Source organism: Eleutherodactylus coqui, chromosome 11 (genome assembly GCF_035609145.1).
Source record: "Eleutherodactylus coqui strain aEleCoq1 chromosome 11, aEleCoq1.hap1, whole genome shotgun sequence".
Classification (NCBI taxonomy): Eukaryota; Metazoa; Chordata; class Amphibia; order Anura; family Eleutherodactylidae; genus Eleutherodactylus; species Eleutherodactylus coqui.
The window spans coordinates 23512869-23534672 of NC_089847.1; the positions used below are offsets into that span (position 1 = coordinate 23512869).

The 21804-nt window shown below is 45.9% G+C and overlaps 1 protein-coding gene across 2 annotated transcripts in view; it reads left to right on the top strand.

Annotated features, from left to right (window-relative positions):
* Positions 1-5409: 5409 nt before the first annotated feature.
* Positions 5410-21804, top strand: part of ADAT1 (adenosine deaminase tRNA specific 1) — a 29749-nt gene continuing 13354 nt past the window's right edge. Inside the window, exons 1-7 of one of the 2 annotated variants that reach the window (XM_066582602.1) lie at positions 5410-5486; positions 7479-7633; positions 7861-7917; positions 9960-10014; positions 17301-17431; positions 18477-19005; positions 19084-19223. In XM_066582602.1, the coding sequence (XP_066438699.1) occupies positions 5482-5486; positions 7479-7633; positions 7861-7917; positions 9960-10014; positions 17301-17431; positions 18477-19005; positions 19084-19223 (1072 nt within the window). In that variant the 5' untranslated portion in view covers positions 5410-5481. Of the gene's footprint in view, positions 5487-5619; positions 5639-7478; positions 7634-7860; positions 7918-9959; positions 10015-17300; positions 17432-18476; positions 19006-19083; positions 19224-21804 lie in introns of those variants that run through there. The other variant, XM_066582601.1, reaches the window with a different exon arrangement.

Here is a 21804-nt window from a genome sequence, read left to right on the forward strand (position 1 = left end):
GCGGGAGACCTAACATAAGAATAACTCACCCGCAGCGGACCGGGCACCTCTTCTCTTCCTCACGGCCGGATCTTCTTGCTTCGGCCCGGCGCACGCGCGCGGCACGCCGCCAACGTGCCGAGTATATCCGCCGGCTGAAGAAAGAAGATCCGGGCCGTGAAGAAGAGAAGAGGTGCCCGGTCCGCTGCGGGTAAGTTAATTCTTATTAATTCTTTTCAGCCCTCATGTCCGCGGGGCAGGAGGGACCCGCTACGGATTATCCATGGAGAATCCGTAGCGGGCCTGGTTTTTCCCCGTGGACATGAGGCCTAAGATGCTCTTATCTAATTGCCCGGGCTGAATTTTTAAAGGGGTTTTCCAAGGAAATTCTATTGATGACCTTATCCTCAGAGTAGAGTGGAAGCTGCTGCTCCAACCCTGTGTAGCTGCCGGTGCTTGTAGGTGCATCTTCCATTAAAATCAATTACCTGCTCCACCCTCTACACATGCGTCGCAGCAGCCGCTTCTGCTCTCTACCCATGTGTTGCAGTACTGATGGCAAGCACCCAAACAGCTGAATGCCTATGATACCGAGCGCTAGACCCTGAGGATAGGTTATCAATAGTATTTCACTGGAAATGCCTTTTAATGTTCTGTCTCTTATTTAGAGTAGGGGGAAACCAAGGCGAATGGCAATTTGTGCACAATGAATGGAATGTGCCAACTCTTAAGGCTGCCTGTCCACGAACGTTGCGGTATCCCGCGGCAGAGATCCCCCTCGGGATACCGCCGTCCGGGAGTAGGAGCCAGCAGATGGATCTCCGCTGGTCAGCGTATCTGACAGACTCACCGTGAAGAATCGTGGTAAATTCGCAGCATGCTACGAATTGCCGCCCACGAGCAGAGAATCGCAATGGTTTTCCGCTCGTGGACAGGGAGTAAGCGCTCTCCATAGCAACGCAATGGAGAGCGTTCACTGTGTTCCTCGTGGCCGGATTATCGCTGCGGAGAACGCAATTCAAATCCGCCCGTGGACAGGAGCCCTAAGAGTTTCCTTTAAAGTACATACACTTATCATGGTTAGGGTAAATACTCCCTTTGGCTGTGGATCAGGTCTACTCTATTATAGTCATCCCTTAGCGCAGAAGATGTCTCCCTTCAAGAAAAAGCAGAGCATATAGACTGAAATATTAATGGGCTTGTTCCAGAATTTCAAGTAATCCACAAAATAGGAGATAACTTGCTATCCTGGAGTAACAAAAAATATCTGTATAACTCTATCAGCATGGGTTTATGAGAGGTCGCTCCTGTCAAACCAACCTGATCAGCTTCTATGAGGATGTAAGTGCTAGACTGGATCGGGGAGAGTCTGGATTTCTCTAAAGTGTTTGATACTGTGCCACATAAAAGGTTGGTATAAAAAATGAGAATGCTTGGTCTGGGCCAGAATGTGTGTAAGTAACTGGTCAGTGATAGAAAGCAGACTGGGGTTATACATGGTACATAACCTGATTGGGTCACCGTTACTAGTGCTGTACCACAGGGGGCAGGTTTGGGGCCATATATCTATATTACAATCCAGTTGAATCAGGGAACCCAAACAAACAATGGGGTTGAATCAGACAAGCCAAACAACCAATCAGGTTGCTAGAATTGTGAATCACAACCAATGAGGTTGCTGGAATTGCTCCATAGTTCCAAACTTGAGTGTAATATAGATATATGCGTATTGGAGGGGGTAGCGCTTATTTTTAATATACAGTATTAATGACCTGGTAGAAGGATTGTTTAGTTTTATAGCATCAGCAAATGGAAAAATATCAGTATGTACAGAAATTAACACAAGGCGGTTGGTTGCAAGAGGATCTGAATAAATTGGGGGATTGGGTAGAAAAGTGACAAACTGAGGTTTAACACTGATAAATGTAAGGTAAACTGATAACTAAAACCCCCAAGTCCTTTTCCCAGTCGGTTTAACTGTAAGCCTAACTAGAACAACCTGTGTCAGGCAGCTGCTGCCAAGGCAGCTAGTATCATGGGGTGCATCAGAAGAGGTCTAGTAGCACATGACGAGAACATTGTTCTTCCTCTTTACAAGTCACTGGTCAGACCGTACATGGAATATTGTGGACAGTCTTGGGCATTGGTACTCAAGGAGGACATATCAGAGCTTAAAGGGGTTGTCTCACGCCGAAACGTTTTTTTTTTATTCAATAGGCCCCCCGTTCGGCGCGAGACAAACCCAAGGGATGGGTTAAAAAAAAAAAAAAAAAAAGTTTATTACTTACCCGAATCCCCGCGCTGCGGCGACTTCTTTCTTCCTTTACCAAGATGGCCGCCGGGATCTTCACCCATGATGCACTGCGGGGCTTCTCCCATGGTGCACCGTGGGCTCTGTGCGGTCCATTGCCGATTCCAGCCTCCTGATTGGCTGGAATCGGCACACGTGACGGGGCGGAGCTACGAGGACCAGCTTTCCGGCACGAGCAGCCCCATTCACCAGGGAGAAGACCGGACTGCGCAAGCGCGTCTAATCGGGCGATTAGACGCTGAAATTAGACGGCACCATGGCGACGGGGACGCCAGCAACGGAGCAGGTAAGTGAATAACTTCTGTATGGCTCATAATTAATGCACGATGTACATTACAAAGTGCATTAATATGGCCATACAGAAGTGCTGAACCCCACTTGATTTCACGAGACAACCCCTTTAAGTAGGTACAAAGGGGGGCAACTAAAGTAATAAATGGAATGAGCGGACTACAATACCCAGAGAGGTTATCAAAATTGGGGTTATTTAGAAGAAAGATGACAAAGGGGCCACCTACTTATGTATGAATGATCAGGGGACAATACAGAGATCTCTCCCTTGATCTGTTTATTCCCAGGACTGTGACTGTCTGTGACTGTAACAAGGGGGCGCCCTCTACATCTAGAGGAAAGAAGGTTTCTACACCAACATAGAAGGGGGGTCTTTACTAAAGGCCTGAGGATGTGGGGAGGATGAAATTATTAGGAGCAGAAGAGGGGCCTGGACGCTTGGAGAATGATCGGTGAGCCGGGGATTAGTCTGAGTGCCTGATTAGAGCTGGAAGCATTCCCCCCCCCTTAGGGTTCTTTCACACGAGCGCATAGTGGCCGGCGGTTTCATGGCCGGCCAATATACGCTTCCATCTGGGGCCTAGAAGCTCGTTAACAGGCACACAAATCTAACGTTTGTGCACCCGTTCATTTGATGGGGCCCGATGCATATGCACCGAGCTCACCATGCCGTCGCCCATTCCCCCTTCCCTATGGCAGTCTCACCTCTCGTCTCCTCCCCGCTCGTTCTTTACAATGGGAGGGGGTGGAAGCGGAGCTAAGTGCTGGCCCGCCCTGCCTTCTCCCATCGATGGCTATGGACAAGGGCCGGAGAGAGGGCGGTAGCTTAGCTCCACCCACATACCCCCTTGTCAATGGGAGTAGGCGGGGCTGGTACTTAGCTCCACCCACCCACCCTCTTCCATTGTACAGAACGAGCGTGGAGGAGACGAGAGGTGAGCCTGCATGGGGCTAAACTTCCTCCCACCTATGGCTGCTGCATGGGCTCCCATAGGAGCCCATGCAGCAGCGGACATATTCCGGCCCAAAAGACAGTTCCAGAACTATCTTTTGGGCCCGACATAAAAACACCGGGCGCTTTTACATCTCTGTAATGCATCCATGTGATCTGATGCATTGGAATCCAGTGCATCAGCTCATAGCGCATATTGGCTGACCGTGAAAAGGAAAATTTGCTTTCTACCTCCATTGAGGTGTTTTTTTTTTTTGCCTTCCTCAGGATCAACATTGGGGAATAATGGGCTGAACTGGGTGGACATCCACACATGCTGCTTTGTACCGCGGTACAATGCCGCCATTGATTTTAATGGGGCCTTGAAGACATGTGCTTGACATGTTATTTCTAACATACGGTTGTCTGAAGAAGCCCTAACATGCGGCATTGAAAATAGCATAATCCTGCAGGCACAACCGCCTCAAAATTTGCAGTTAGTGCAGATTTTGGTGCGGAATACCAGGGTGACATAGGCCGACTATCTACGGGCGATGCGGGAGCCGCTGCCGAATCTCTGCTGGTCAGCCCTATCTAATAGATAGGCTGACCATGGAGAATCGCAATGATTCTCAGCTCATGGACAGGTGCCAGCGCTTTCCATAGCAACGCTATGGGAAGCGCTGGCCGGCGTGATTTGCCGGCGGTAAACTGCCATGGACAGGGGGCCATATTCTACAAGACTGCTGCAGAATATTCTGTCCCATGTGAAAGAACCCATAGACCACTTTCGTTAGATCGGGTTCGCAAAGCATAGTGTCTTTACGGAATTAACTGCTTTTTTTTAGTGCGTATATTGGTGGGTGGCGGATTTCGCTGTGCGCTCCTGCATGCGGAATCCGACCCGCTCGTGTGCAGCCGGCCTTACTGTGTATTATGCGCTAATTCATTGCGTATGTGCGGCATTTAAACGCAACGTTGCTAAATGACAGCAGGAATTTTAACAAATGGAAGACTGCGCATGACCACGTGCGTGAGATACGCTGTCATCTGCAGTCACAAAGCGCTGCCATATGTGGTGATTTGCCGGCTCACTCTGCGGTAAAACACCGTGTTATACATGCAGCGTTTTACTACACAGTCATGTGATTCCTGGTTACTTCTCCGTGGCGCGTCCTGTATGAGCCCGCAGGATTTCGTACGCACCATTCGCTGGCTGTTACCACATAGCTCTAGAAACAAACAGCGAGGACGTTTCTAATAAAGACCTGTTGTCAAGATGCTTCATTTTTAATGTTGGGCTGCGCCATAATTGTAAAATGCTGCCGGACTCCCTCAGCGGTTCAAAGCTGTCACCCTGTGTATGGCGTCGAACTTGTACTGCGTGTGACCGCAAACACATGCAGGTGGTCATGCGCAGTACACGGTTTTAAATGTTTATTTCCCGCACCGATGCTTAGCGATGACTCGTATACCAGCAGCCTGCGGGTATATACGCAACAATGGGCTCTATCTTGCATATGCACGGCAAAATAGAATACGCTGTGTTCTATTTTGTGCTCACGGATTACGCAATTCTGACACGCTGTGAGTGAAACTGTGCAAGGCAATGTAATTGCGTAATAAGAACCCCCCAATATGGTTGTGTGAGCCTTCGTTGTAGTGGGGGCAACAAGTTTGTGGAGGTTGTCATAGAAAACTGTAGTGTCTGCAGAACACTACAGCTGTGATGCCAGGGGCTTGTCTGTCTATTTTATTAGTATGAGTCTTCATGTTTTCTAAAAAAAAAAAAATAAAAAAATTTTATATATATAAAGATAATGTGTATATACGTTATTTGGGGGCTTCTGGGTGTTGTAGTCCGGCAAGAAAGATCCGCCCTTGTCATGACGACGCTCATGCACTCGTAGAGACTACAAGTCCCAGAATCCCTTTCCCATGACGTTCGGGCTCCGTCCTGGTGCTAAGTATGAGGTGACTAGTCTCCGTTATAGACTTCTATATCCACCGGAGTCTGTGAGCACCGCGGCTGCAGAGTGCGGGGGCCCGGCGCTTTTTAGTTAGGTTTTTCTGTCAGCATCGCGATTAGTGACGTCATCACCAAAGCGACAGAGCAGAATGGCGGGGTAATATAACCAGCGTGGATAGACTGAGGCGCTGGGGGGATAAATAGACGGAGCACAGGTCCCAGCAAGTTATGATGCCTCAAACCCTTTATAGCTGGTGGCCGCACTGATAATCTCCATAGCAACAGATAATCTCCATAGCAACAATCCAGCCATATTCTACCACAGGACATGTGACAGAAATTTACTGAATATCTTCCCTTTACTGACAGAATCTGTCGCCTCCGCTTGGCGTTTTTGAAAGGCCGTATGCTCGTCAGCTCCGAATAATAAAATGATCGCCAAGCGTGTGGGAGGGGGGCTGGTTTCGGGCTGGGGTCTGCGCCGGGGGAGCGGGTTTTGGCTTTGTTCTTTTTGCAGCGAGGTTTTCCGCTGTGGCGGTCCGTGGCGCTTCCACAGCGAGTGAGCGTGCCCTTAATGTACACCGAAGGCCGGCCGGCGACCCTGCGCACCTTTGCTTCTCTGTATTGCGGATGGCCGCGGACGCTCGGAAATCGCAGTTGCTATCTGCTCATCTAAGCGGACAGGCCAATGTTCTTTCAGTGTGTGCAGAATACTGCGGATCGTCCGCGCAGGTGATGATTGCGAATTCCGCACTTGCAATCCGGTGGTGTGAGAGCGGCCTTACGTACGCGTATTATGTAATCCGATGTGTAGTAACTAAAGACCTCTATGTCAGCTTCCTCAGGGCGGTCTTACACCCGCGTTGGAACCTCCAGTCGGACCCGCCGAAGATGCGCCTCAAAATACTGAAAGAAAAAGTGCCGCATGCAGCGCTATTTCTTCCGTCTTCAAGCCGGGCGGCTGAGCGGAAACCGAATGGACCCCATTATAATTAATGTGGTACGTTCGCCGCTGTTCGATCGAGTCCTGAGATGGAACCAGTCGGCCGCATTGATTAGCTTGTCCTGCTCCGCGAAGCGGATCACCCAACACAAGTTGTACACCCCCCTCATTTAGGGCAGGATCACACAATCCTGTGTAAAGGCACCCTTACAGTAGTAGTGATTACTGCAGCATTTACATCCTGTGTAAAGGCATCCTCACACCCACTTGCGGTTTTTTAACGCGATATCGCTGTGTTTTTTTACACGCTTGTCAATGGGACTTTCTAATGTTAGATACGCATCGCCAGTTGGCGCTTTGCAATTTTTGTGCGGTTTTAACATTAGAAAGTCCCATTGACAATCGTGTGAAGAAAACGCAGCGATATAGCATAAAAAACGCGCCGGAAAAATGCAAGTGTGCATGAGCGCTTACAATAGTAGTGAAATGAATGGGAGTTAAATAAATATCATCCATGTGAAATCCTCAAACAAACATCATCAGGTTAATATATTTTATTGCTGATTTCACCATTTTCAATAAAACCTGCAGCCTTTCCACAACAAAACCCGCATCGGTTTTGCCGCTGCCAGTTTTCAACATGTCTGCTGTGGAACTGCCTTGTGGGAATATATCCTTAGATACACCTGGAATACAAAAAAATGAAACCTGCCATAAAACGCATCTGTAAATAAATGCGGATTTCGGTGGAAAAATGTCAGCTGTGTGACCATGTGCTCAGCGCTTCCCTTCGCAAAATAGACCAGGAGTAATACAAATAGAAAAACCAAACTGCTGCACTTCATGCCGTATACTTTTTTTTCTACTGTGTATAGATTGGCGTACTGATATATACCAGTCCAACAGCGGCCAAAGAGACAAAATAGATATGTTTGACGTATTGTGGTATATACGCAAAAATGTACAGTGCAGTGTCAATACTAATCCAGATCTTCTGGTTGATTCCATTACGTGTATGTTATGGCTCATGATGTGAACTTCTCTATGGTTGTAGGTCAGACATGGCGGATGAGATCGCAGCATTGTGTTATGGACATTATCTCACCAAGCTCCCTAAACAAGGTCAACCAGGCACTAGCAAGGAATGGACTCTGATGGCTGCAGTTATACAAGTGGAGTCCAGAGCGGGAAAGACTGACGTCAGGAAAGGTGATGGTGCTGACAACTCTTGTTAGCTCTTGTACTTCTTAGAACTGGTCTCTATAGCTTGAGATTGTAAGCTTCTTCAGCCATTTACGATACCACACAGGCGGATCTCCCAGTTTCTTTCTTATGCAGTACTCATTCTGTCCGCTAGGTGGTGTAATGCTTCCATTTCTAATGATTTAAAATCTAATTCTCTTGGAGTTAACTGGTATTCTTCCTTATATTTACAGTTGTTGCTATGGGAACTGGGACAAAATGTATTGCCGAGTCAAAATTACGGAAGACTGGTGAGTACGAACAATCCTGTCACTAGGAAAAACGCAGAGTAGTCCTACCTTGGACTTATATGGTATAGTCACAAAAGATGTCATAAATGTCTGATGGATGCTGGTCTGGGACCCTCAATTATCTCAAGAACAGAGCCCGATCACCGGTCAACCGGAGTTATGGAAAGAGTGTATCTTGCTGAGCTCTCTCCATAGTAACATAGTATGTAAAGTCCACACAGTTCAGCCTATTGCCCCCCAGTGTTGCAGAAACAGCATACTACAGCCTGCTCAGCGGTTGCCATACTCCCGGCCCTCCTGCCGCAGTGTATAAAGTGGTATTATTATCTTGGGCTCACTTGGCTGAGATGGGAATACCCCTTTAAGATTATAAATTAAACTTTGTTCTCAATTATTTTATTATTTACTCTTAACTTTATTGACGAATGAGCAGAAAATGTCACTGTGTCACAGATGGAGAACAAGCATTGCTGCAAATTCAGCTCATGAAGGGAGAATGGGGTCTGGGTATCATGGGTGAAGATGAGGGAAGTCCGTTCTTCAGCTTTTCTTATGGTGGCTGTAGACATAAGATACTGGTTGGATTGTAAATATGTGCATGAAAAGCACAGATCGGCCCGAGCTTGCATATTCATTATAACTAGATTGACCCGATGTTCGCTACGTGAACATAAAATGTTTGAGAAAGGGGTCTTTGTGAACTTCTAAACCTGCTTGGTTCGGTGATTATTTGGAGCAGATATCTAATATAAAAAGGCTACATGTCTCGTATCCTTCTCTGTCGCCAGCCAGGTCCTTCAATGTATCAAACTCAAATTTTATGATTTTACGGCGGTGGTGTGCATGGAACAAATCTAATGACACCAACATCATCCACCAAAGGTCATACATAGGGGTCAAAGTGCGGTGCAAGAAAAAGCCGGTAGGCTTTTTTTATATCAGATATTAATAAGGGACAAGCGGATGCCGGTGCTGCTTATCTCACAAGGAATAATAGGATCAGACATGTTAAAATGTAAATGTCTCAGTTCTACTTGTCAAGGTATCATCAAACAGTTCTTATACACAGGAGACATGGAGGCTTTCTGTCGAGGGAATATGTTTAATTACCATATATACTCGAGTATAAACCTAGTTTTTCAGCACATTTTTTAATGCTAAAAAAAAGCCCACCTCAGCTTATACTCGAGTGAGGTAAAAAAAACACTACAAAAAAAACCCCAATACTCACCTCCCAGCCCGTTCCTGTGTCCACGGCACGATGGTCTCCCCGGCGGTACCGCAAGCTGCTTGAGAATTCTCTGCGATCTCATCTCCCTGCTCAGCTTTAAATTCCCCACCGTCAGCGCTATGTAAGTAAGCGCTGTGATTGGATAGAGTGCCAGCCAATCACAGCCGGTGCCCGATCATTCACAGTTATTCAGTGGATGACATCAATGAATGGCTGTGATTGGTTTATCGAGCTCCGGCTATGATTGGCTCGATCCAATCACAGAGCTGATGGCAGGGGAATTCAAAGTTGAGCAGGGAGATGACAGTTGGGAGAATTCTCAAGCAGCTTGCCGCACCGCCGGGAAGACCATCGCGCCGGGGACACAGATGTCGGCTGGGAGGTGAGCATTGCATTTTTTTCTTTACCTAGTATATACTTGAGTATAGCTAGGCTCATACTCAAGTCAATAAATTTTACCAGTTTTTTGTGGTAAAACTTATTGACTCGGCTTATACTCGGGGCGGCTAATACTCGAGTATATGCGGTACATATTGCTTCTGCCTATGGCTCTAATCAATCTCTGCTTCTTAAGTTTTACCGTTTGCAGATGTTGACAGGCAGAAACTGGCATTGTCCGGTTATGACGTGTTTGACCAATGTGGTGGCGCAGGGTTTGTCTCTCATTGCCAGCTTGTTTCTAGTTGTTGAACCCAGTGACCCCTGTCCTTAACGTCAGCGCTGCACCATGTGAAGAACAAAAAGTCATATTGTACTGTATATAATGACAGATACCAGCCCCGGTCATTAATTGGATCATTTTCCTGCCTAGGTGACGTTCTCCAGGACAGTCATGCGGAGATAATTGCCAGGAGAAGCTTTCAGAGGTAAAGATCCTTCATCTCTTATAACTTGCTGCATCCTATCAGGTAAAAGAGACCGTGCTTGTTCTCCGGAGCCAATAGCTCTCCCATGACTTTAAATGCCCATGATTACAACTTTAATTGGTTGTGCAGGCGTATTCTCCCACCCAGTGAGCATTGAACTTGTGTTCCATGATTGCTGGGTATCAAATGGTTGTCTCAGCAACTGTAATGTTATTCCTGATGTCCGATTGGAGAGTATGGTTGGTGCTCAACCTGTTTCAGCATAAAAAATATGATTACATGTCCATTCTTTTTTGCCACTTTCGTGCACTTAAAGGGGTTGTCCAAGAGGTTAAAAATTAAACTGACTGCAGAAAATGTTATATAGTAAAAAAAAACCAAAAAGCGTTACCCGCCCGTTGAATCTCCTATGGCCACGCTCCAGTGCTCTCCACCAGCCTCTTTCTTTTCCTGAAGCTGTATATCCATCTGAGAACTGCAGCTTATCACCGGCCTTGATAGTTGTGTGCCGTACATGCTAGGAACAGTGATTTGCTGCAACGGTCACATGGGTAACACTCTAAGAAGATAAAGAGCAGTGGCAACTTCGAGGTCATTGGCACTGAAACAGTGGGGGACTTAATGGGTAAATAATTTATGTGGCATCATTTTTTAGAGAAGCTCCATCCCTGAACTATGCTGCCCATGAGCAGAGTCTCATGACAGATCCGCTTTACTATGACATAATGCATTTCATTTATAAAGGTTTTCATTTTACAGCATAATCACCAGGTAAGTTTTATAACCCCTCTAAAGCTTCATTATCCCTGTGCTGACAGTAGAGTGTTATTTCCTGTATCAGAACTGGCAATCACATGATCACTGGCGACCCCTGGTATGTCAGAGCTGCAGAGTCTTAGCAGACCCCTGACTATCTCTGGAAGTGACTAGTGTCCCACTGGGGGCTTGTTTTCCCCTGTAACTGCTCCACAAAAATGTGTATGTGTGTGTGTGTGTGTGTGTGTGTGTATGTGTGTGTGTGTGTGTGTGTGTGTGTGTGTGTGTGTATATATATATATATATATATCTCCTGTTTCCCTGAAAGTAAGACCTAGCATGATTTTTCAGGATTTTTAAGGATGCAGAATGATTTTTCAGGATTTTTGAGAATGCTTAAACTATAGGTCTTACTCTAAAATTAAGCCCTAGTTACAGTTAATAAAAAAGGTCAATTTAAATAGTGTCCAGGCAGCTATACATGTAAAAAAAATAAAATCTTTTGGAGCAAAAATTAATATAAGACACTGTCTTATTTTCGGGGAAACAGGGTACATATATGAAAACTACCCGCTGCCAATACAACCTAAACTGCCGTCCAAGATTCAAAGATTATACAAATTATATAATAAAACATCAGAAACAAAAAAACAAACCCACTCCTCTACTTTATTTTAACATAAATATAATTTTAAATATAAAAAAACTATAAATAAATAAAAAAATTCTTACTTTTTGTACACACATCAACCCTAATAATAATGAATAAAGAAATAAATTTATTATAAAAAAAAATCAGAGAAAAAAGTTATTAAAAATAGCACTATATGTGACAAAAAATAGCACAGCAAAAATAATTTCAGCAGGCCGGGAAAAAATAGAGCCATAAAACCATCACTTTGGTAAAATCGCTAAAAAGTATCTGGTCCTTTTAGGACAAAAGCACTTTGGTCTTTAATGGGTTAAAGTAAACCTGTCGCCAGTTTTGTGCTGCCCCAGCAGCCTGAACCTAGTGATGGGTTCCGTTAAAAAGTCTGTCTTCGGCCTCACAGATCCTGCTTGTGGCCCCACTCTGACTGTAGCCGGTGTGCCAGCTGCGCTAAAGGTGGCCTGAAGCTGATGCCCTCCGCTGCCTTGGGGCCGCTGTCACTCTCCATGGCGCCCCTTGCTAATGCTTACTGCCGCTGTCTGCTCGGATTGGTTGTAGGGCCGCCGCTGTTACTGTCCCTGCCGGAGCTTCCTCCTCCTTACAGCTCCTGCCGGTGGCCGGGCTGCTCCTGGCGCCGATGTCAGCTCCGCTTGCTAGTACGGGGGCCCCCCGCTGTCAGTCTCCCTGCCGGCCCTTCCTCCTGCTTGCAGGTGCTGGGCGCACTGCTCAGACCTCCTGTTCCTGGCCCCAGTGTAACAGAAAGCGCGCTGATGCCCGTGCTGCTGAGATCTCCTACTCATGGCACTGCTGTAAGAGTAGGTGACCTGCTGACACCTTCTGCTCCTGGCCCCGCTGTAAGAGTAGGCACCGGCGCCCTCCCAGCTACGCTGAAGTTCAGTGCCTACACTCACACTGGCACAAGAAGCAGGACCTGTCTGAACGAGCAAACCATGAATGCTGTGCAGCCAATCACAAAATAGGGGGCATGACCGCACTGCCAAACCCCCTGTATCTGGAGGCCCTGGAAACGTATACTTTAAGATTACAGTCAAGAGGAAACTTTACATTTCCGTATGTTTGACATGTGTTTTTTGCTATAAAATACCTTAAAGGGAAAAAAGTGTTTAATTATAGATCTTTATTAAGAAAAAAGTTTGTTGAGGAGCGTTCCTCTGCCCAGAGTTTGGGCCATGAGAAGGTGCGCTGATCACTTCACGAATGAGAAAAAACTTGTTTGTCCGTTGATCACATCTTTCATGCGGCACTAAAAATCATTGTTGTGAGCGTCTCTTCTCCCTCTGTGGATGGGATGTGCTGGCGATAGCGATGAAACAATATGGGACATGAACGATCGTTGATCCCTCTTGCATTCTGAATCGGCCTGTCCAAAGGCCAGACAGACAAGCATAGATTTCGTTGATCGGCAAAGGGCAGCAGCTCCATCATTGACCCAATGCCTGTTTCCATATGTTAGGATGTAGAGGGAGTGCAGGCAGCAGGTTCGGGGCTTTCTGAGTTTTCTAGGTCGGTGACTGCTTGATAAGCGTAGAGCTTGACCTGATTCTCGAGCAGGGAGTGCTAGGCCAAGCTCTATGTCCCCTTTGCTCATGAGTAGGGAGTTGGGACAACTGGGACTCATGGCTGCGTTCCCGGCCATACCATTTAGGTGAGGGCCGGGTCATGTAGTTATCCCTGTTGGCCACTGTGGCCCAGAGGCTGCGGGGTAGGTTACATGGCCATCAGGAGTTATCGTGGCTGAATAAACCGATTTATTAACACATTCACATCCCCTCTTAAAGAGACAGTACTTTTAAAGAAAAACATCACACTAACAGTGTGATAACCTATATCCCCCTTACAAGGAGATGGTACCAAAAGCACAAACTTCTTTGACAAACGTTTCATGTCTATGGCCAACGTAACGGTGTAGGAAATCATTTGGTTGTATGAATAGATCTTCTTGCTTGGCCCTTCTACCAAGGTTGGTGCTACCATTGCATCACTTTCCACTACCATTTTATAATACATGGAATCTCTCATGCATGTATATGTGATTGTTCTCAGTAAGAGAAACCAAATAATCTTGTAGATATGATATATTTTAATGGCTAACAAAAATACGTTTGTTAAGGCCCATTTAGACACAGCAATTCTCGCTCAAAAGTCGCTCAGAGCCGTCTTTTGAGCGATAACCATTGTGTCTAAATGCACGGACATCGTGCAACTTTTGTGCACGATTCATTCCTCGCTCAATTCTAGTTTTCTTGAATTGAGTGATGAACTTTTATCAGCGATGCAGGCTGTTATAACAGTCGGCAGCGCTGATAAGATTCTTTCAGCTCGCGTCCCGCTGGTAGTTCACAGCGTGACACGAGCTGTAAGCACTGAGAACAATGCAGCTGTTTGCTTATGCAAAACAGCTGTATTGTTCTTGTAGTGATTGCGGCGGTGTCCCGCTCCACCTACATTAGCTACTATAGACTATGCAAAGATAATCGCTCAAAAGTGTCACTCAAACTGTCGTTTGAGCGATCTTTGAGCGATCATCTTTCAGTGTAAATGGGGTCTTAGCCATTAAAAGTATCATATCTACAAGATTACGTGGTTCCTCTTACTGAGAAAAATCACATTTACTCTACTGGCTAACACAGTACTAAACTTTGTTTGTTTTAGCTTATGCTATATTCACATAAGCTGATGTCTGCCGCAGCCACAGTTCATCCTCCTTAGAGCACAGATCCATCACTTTATTTGCTTAGGCACAACTTGGCTAGAAAGTTCTGGCATCTGCCCAAGAATAACACTGCATGTATAGCGTATGTGCTTCAGGGTATCGGTCACACCAAATCACATAACTAATGACTGCAGGGCAGGTGGGAGACACACAGAGGAGAACGTTTCTTCTTCCATGTTTACCCGCTTGTCTCCTTGGCATATTTGCTCTCTGTCTGTTCTTCAGGGCTGCAGACAGAGATGATGCAGCCTAGAACTGAAGAGGAGTATACAGTAAATATATTTAAAGTCTTTTTTTTTTCTTGCCATATAATGATTATTCAGAGAATTTTCTTTCATCCGGCCTCTGATAATCCAGAAAGTTTGATGATCCGGCATTTGTTTCCATGACTAAGGGCTCATTCACACGGGCATATGCATTTTGGTCTGCGCAAAACACTCCATTTTCAGTGTGTACGTGCGTTTTAATGCGTACTTGATGTGTTTTAGTGCATGTAACATCCGTATTCACTGCGTTTTTGATGCACGCCAAAGAAAAAAATGGAAGAAAGCCCAATTGATGTTGATGTAACTTTTTTTCACATTGTTTTCTGGCAACATGTATTAAAAAACTCAGTAAATGAGCATGTAACGTGCGTATTCACTGTGGTTTTTAAGGTTTTCATAGGCTTTCATGAACTTTCTTGGGCCTTAGAAACAGGAACTGCTGCTATTCTTTTTACGCACGTAAATTACGCAAGTCTGAATACGCCAATTTAATTTAATGAGTCCGTATTCAGTCCAAAAAATGTATAGACTGAATACAAACAGAAAATACACCCATGTGAATGAACCCTAAAGGTGGCTTTAGAGGAGTCGGCAATCATCTGAATAGTTTGATAGTGTGAATGTAAGGGACAGTTCTATGTAAACGCAGCTATCAACTGGGTAACAAGTGAAAATTTGTTTACTAGTTGCTTCATTTTGGCTCACCTAAAATTGTGGGGGATTAATTATCGTTTAATGTAAACAAGTGATCATCAAAATACTAATGGTCACCTGTCTGTCCGTGAGTGAGTTACATGCTCCGCCCCTGATCACATGACGGTGATGTCATCACAGATGCTTCATCCCTGTGCATATTACGGATAGACTATACCCCTTACAAACCCCCACGGCCTCAGTTGCTATGGAATATTAACGAACACCTATCTGTAAGTGAGTGGCTGTAAGTTACATGTGAAGATGCCACCGTCATGGGATTAGTCACTGGGGCTCTGAGATCCGCCCCTGATCACATGACAGTCACATCATCACAGGTCCTTCATTTTGTTAAAAACGTGCAGAATCGGACAGGAGCCGCTTGCTTATAGCACCTGTGATGATGTCACTGTCGTGATCAGTCACCTGTGTGGGAGGAGTCCGGTGTCGCATGACCAGGGGGGTGATCAGTATGTACAGGACTCTGTTGTGCTGGTTGTGATCCCTGTTGTATGGGATGAAAAATGTATGTAGCAGAGCTGTATGTGATGTACATGTACCTGAGCTGTGTGTATGTGACATTCATATTCCAGAGCTGTGTGTGTGTGATGTGCATGTAGTAGAGCTGTGTGTGACATGCATGTAGCAGAGTTTTTTTTGTGACATGCATGTACCAGAGCTGTGTGTGTGTGACGTGCATGTACCAAAGCTGTGTGTGATGTGCATGTAGCAGAGCTGTTTGTCTGTGACAGGCATGTAGCAGAGCTATGTGTGTAACGTACATGTAGCAGAGCTGTGTGTGTGTGCATGTAGCAGAGCTGTGTGTGTATGACATGCATGTAGCAGAGCTGTGTGTGTGCATGTAGCAGAGCTGTGTGTGCATGTAGCAGAGCTGTTTGTGTGTGACCTGCATGTAGCAGAGCTGTATGTGTGTGACATGCATGTAGCAGAGCTGTGTGTGTGACATGCATGTAGCAGAGCTGTGTGTGTGTGACGTGCATGTAGCAGAGCTGTGTGTGTGTGACATGCATGTAGCAGAGCTGTGTGTGTGTGACATGCATGTAGCAGAGCTGTGTGTATGTGACGTGCATGTAGCAGAGCTGTGTGTGTGTGACGTGCATGTAGCAGAGCTGTGTGTGTGTGACGTGCATGTAGCAGAGCTGTGTGTGTGTGACGTGCATGTAGCAGAGCTGTGTGTGTGTGACGTGCATGTACCAGAACTGTGTGTGTGTGACATGCATGTACCACAGCTGTGTGTGTGTAACGTGCGTGTACCGCAGCTGTGTGTCGCATTGCGCCACCAGAAACACTGGTGCTATAATTTCCTAATAATTACTAGTTGTCCTTTAACAAGTAGTTAACAACTTTGCAGGTAGGTGTACGCTTGTGCGACATGCACCTCCCACCAACCGCTGATTGGCTCCTGCCCTTTTTTTTTTTTGCTCACCAACTTAACGCTCACTAGTTCTCGAAAACACATATATAGATACGAGTAATGCTCGACTGAACAGTCCATGCTGGTTTGTGAAATAGCACTCGTTGCCGCGGCCTCTGGCTGGTTCAGCCTTTGGTGGGACACTCAGTACTGCAGCCTCTCCAAGCAACAAGTGCTCCGTCATAGAGCACTCGGATGTCTTTATGTGCGTTCAGTGGACTCAGCGACCTATGAACATGCGTTGGGGAGGGGTTAAAATTTCAGATACACGCCCGCCAAAGAACTTCACACCGCATAAACAATATTTTAGGCCGTGTAAATGCTCCCAACAATTCGTTTAGTGATTGTGAAATTGGTCAAAAAGTGAAGAATTGCTTTGTGTAGAATCACACAATCGCTCGTCCACTTAAGTGACTATTTCAAGCGACTATTAAGACGATAGATATCTCGTATAAAGCCACCCGAAACTACACACTGATGTGGAATTTCACTAGACCAGCAGACTGAGCCAAGAGAACGAATTAGGAAATTCTGATTAACAAACAAGGTTATATTTGCAGATTTTGTGTATTTGTTGCTCCTGGACTCCTTGAAGGTTCTGCTTGTGCTCCTTCAGCTGCGTCAGGGATAAGTGGCCGCCCAGAACTCTCTCCTCGCAGACAGCACACTTGGCTTTTGTTCCGTCGGCAGCTCGCTGTTACTAGTTTCTCCCAGGAGACTGTAATTAGGCCTCTGTTTCTCGTCTCGGGCCAGGTACCTCCTCCACCAGCTTTCCTTCGCACTGTCAAGGAGCCAGGATTGTGTGCTGATTCCTGGAAGTGATACCAACAAGTGGACGCTGAAGCCAGGGGTCTCCTTTGTGTTCTTCACCAGTCACACGCCATGTGAGTATCTGGATGCTCAGTGTTACGGCCACTGAAGGAGTATAACTCTTGGCCCTCCCCACAGGGCCTTTTAATGAAGCTTGTTCTGCATATCTGGGGGTTCAAATGACACAGCTGTAACCCAGTCCTTGCTGTCTATTATTTCATTGTAGTTAATATGGATGCAGTTATAATGGCGTCATCAAGCTTTTCTTCACATCCTGAATTGCAAATCTGCCTAGGCCAGCAGGGCATAAACTAGGCGAATTTGCCATTCTGGATTTTGTAGAAGCCAAGTGACGACTACTGCTAGAGCTGTTCTGTCGACCGTATTGGTCATCAGTTCGCATTCACCACGCCCACTGAACCCCACAGCACCACTCAGGCTAACAGAGGGGGTCCCTTACCCTTATGACGTCCATGGTGCCTATATGTGTATTGCATGTTATTCTGTGCACTTCATATAGCATGCATTTAATGTGGGTTGGGGACAGCTTACATGCACTGTCAATCCTGACCGCAGCATGTAAGCTGTCAGCCGAAGGGGTGGTCCCCTTTCTGATTCGCCATCAGCCTCCTGTGATGTAATCGCAGGGTGCTGCTAATTTCCATAGTATCCCTGGGCCTAGTGAAGGCTCCCAGAGCTGCCATGTGTTTAACCATATTAAGCCCTGCATGGGGCAAGGCTTAATATGTGAATGTTAAACATACAATATACTGCAATACTGTATCGTCATAATAGTACTGACCCATCGATTGAAGTTAATATGTCACTTGTACAACACCATGAACATTGCAAAAGCGAACCAACTCCCCCTCACAACCAAAAAATGGTGCAGTTGCATTTTTTTTCCAATTTCACCCCACTTGAATTTTTTAAAAGTTTTCCAATAACTATATAGTGTTTTAAAAGATACTCATTCTATGAAAAAACAAGCCCTCGTACGGCCATGTTGATAGAAAAGTAAAAACGTTATGGCTCCTAAAAGGCAAGGATGAAAAAAACAAAAACCCGAAAAATAGCTGGTAACTAAAGGATTTAATGTATCATTGCTTACCCCTATAGGTGGAGATGCATCAATTATACCCATGCTTCCCTTAGAGGACCAGCTCTGTCCCACACCCGCAGCACCGCCAGAAGCCTCGCCATTATTCTGTAGCCCTGTCGCAAGCGCCAATAAAAGAAAGCAGGCAACTTGTGATTCTTTCACTGTGAACAAGAGATTAAAAGGAAATGGATCCGACCAGGAAGATGCAAGACAAGCTGAACCCGAGGAAAAGGAAGAAAGTACAGATGATACACTCGAGCCGGTAGATGTGTTCAGAACTGGAGCTAAGTGTGTACCTGGGGAGCCTCAGGATAGGCATAATCCGGGGGTGGACTATCACACTGTGGGAGTACTACGCGTCAAGCCGGGCCGGGGAGACCGCACCATATCCATGTCCTGCAGTGATAAGATGGCTCGATGGAACGTGCTCGGCTGCCAGGGGGCGCTGCTCATGCACTTTTTACAACAGCCCATCTATCTATCCTCGATTGTGGTGGGGAAGTGCCCGTTTAGTCTGCAGTCTATGGAGAGGGCTCTATATAGTAGGTACTACATGATCAGAATGTGTCAGTCATTTGGTAGAGGGTAAGGCAGGACTGTGACTTCTGCTTCATTTTTCTGCAGGTGCCAAAATGTATGGGGTCTACCTGATGGATTCCAAGTGCATAAGCCGCAGATCCTGCAGTCACAGTTACAGTTTCAGCATGGGAGGGATGCGCTGAGGGACGTGGACGGTGCAAGAAAACTGGTTCCTTGTGGGGCAGGTGAGTCGAAGATAAGATACAATAATCTAAACCTGACCAACGAAGTAGGATCTGCCCCAAGTGATATATACGGGGGCTTATAACACAGTGCGTATTCTGACTCAATAACATGGCTGTAAGCGTATCGGCTGAAGTAACTTCTCTTGTAGTTATGAACCAGTACTCACAGTAGGTATATGTTGTCAGACAGCATCCAACTCGACTGCAGAGGCATGTGAGAAGATTCCAGGGTTTATTTAGGTAGAAATCTTGTATAATGCACATTCAGCAGTAGGTAAAAAGAGTGATGGTTAGCCAGAGCACAGAGTAGAGACCTAAGACATAGGCTATAGACAGGAAACTCCCCAGCAGGAGGAAAGGGAGGGGTTATGCAACACAGGGGGGTACAGAGAGCCAGGAGGGACAAACTAAAGAAGGCAAGCACTTACAGATACAGTACAGGTTATACATGTCAATGAATAGAGTCAGGTAGATGAGACATGACACTCCCCGTCTGAAATCTTTAGATTTCACTGAATACTGTTTTGACATAATGTCCTTCAAAGTCCAGAAATTCTTGTTTAACCTAAAAAACAAGTAAACGAATGCAACAGCAATAATAAATGAACAAATCAACTGTTGTGGCAAAGGTAATCCACAGGTGGACTTCTTCAGTTTCTCTCGGTTGCAGTCTGCGGTGATATGCTCCCCGCCATGAGCTGTGTAGGATAATCAAGCTTCCTTAGGTGACTTCCTGCCTTGGAAGAAAAGGCACTAGTTCAAATTCTGTGACTGTAGGGTGTGCCTTACACATATGCCAACCACTAAACTTTGACGATGCGTTCTTTACAAAACACTGAGCAATGTGAATTAGTCTGCCAATAGCTTGCACGAGAGATCTCCATGTCGAGAAACGTTCAAAGCGATGTGACTTCAGCTTCACCTTAGAAGTTACAGAAGTGTAGAGCGTAGAACTTAGGGCTCTGATTTCCTTGTCAGACGCGGGTTCCACCAGATCATAGATGGCATTGGTAGGTAACAAACAAGGATCTTCGTATAGAAAACTTGGAGGTGAAGACCATATGTGGTCTAGCAGATCTGATGTTGGTGCGGCTCTTGTTCCCCGGTCGGCTGGATTAAGTTCTGTAGGGATGTAATGCCACTGGTTAGGGGTGGAGAAACTTCTGTTCCTTTCTACTCGGTGTCCTACATACACGTAGAATTGTTTTGTTTGGTTGTGTATATAACCGAGAACAACCTTACTGTCTGTGTAAAAGGTGAATGAATCAAATGCGACGTCCATTTCATCCCTGATCACTTCGGCGATCTCTACTGCTAGCACGGCTGCACAGAGTTCAAGTCTTGGTATGGAATGTGCAGGTTTTGGGGTTAGTTTGGCCTTACCTAGTACGAATCCACAGTGTAGCTCATTGTTGGCTCCTGAGATCTTCAGATAGGCCACTGCGGCTATGGCTTCCATTGATGCATCAGAGAAGATGTGTATTTCCCTTTTGACAGCAGCTGAAAGAGAACTGGGAGCATAACAGCGCGGTACTTGGAGTTGTTCTAATACTTTCAAGGACCTTTTCCATTTTTCCCACCTTTGTTGTTTCTCAACAGGTAAGGGAGCGTCCCAATCCATATTCTCAGTAGTAAGCTGTCTCAGAAGTATCTTGCCCTGAATAGTGATGGGGGCTATGAATCCGAGAGGATCATAAAAACTGTTCACGACCGATAAAACTCCACGCTTGGTGAAAGGTTTGTTGCAAGCTAATACTTGAAATATAAATGTATCTTGTTCGATATTCCAGAGCAATCCTAGGCTGCGTTGTATAGGAAGAACCTCAGAGCTGAGGTCAAGGTCCCGCAAGTTGATTGCATGATCGTCAGATGGAAAGGCCTTCATTACTTCCTTGCTGTTGGAGGTAATCTTGTGAAGCCTAAGGTTTGCGGCAGACAGCATTTCCTTGGTTCTGGTGAGGAGATCAATCGCCTCTGCGCTTGTGGGTAAGGATTTAAGTCCGTCGTCTACGTAGAAGTTCTTCTCGACGAATTGCCGAGCATCCGATCCGTGCTCCTTCTCACCTTCTTGGGCTGTCCTCCTCAGTCCATAGATTGCTACAGCAGGTGATGGACTGTTGCCAAAGACATGTACCTTCATCCGGTAATCTATGACCTCTTTGCTGACATCATTGTCCTTGTGCCATAGAAACCTGAGATAGTTTCTGTCATCTTCCTTAACGATGAAGCAATGGAACATCTGCTGGATGTCAGCCATAACCGCAACGGGTTCTTGTCTGAAGCGAATTAGAACGCCCATGAGGCTGTTGTTTAGGTTAGGGCCTGTGAGGAGAAGGTTGTTGAGAGAGACACCTTCATGCTGAGCACTGGAATCAAACACAACTCTGATTTGTTCAGGCTTGCGGGGGTGATACACGCCAAAGGACGGAAGGTACCAGCATTCTTCTCCTTCCCTTACCGGTGGCGCAGGTTCTGCATGGTCTCTATCGAATACCTTCTGCATGAAGTCTACGAAATGTTTTTTCATTACTGGTTTTCTCTCAAGAGTGCGTTTCAGAGAGGAGAATCTAGTGGTAGCTTG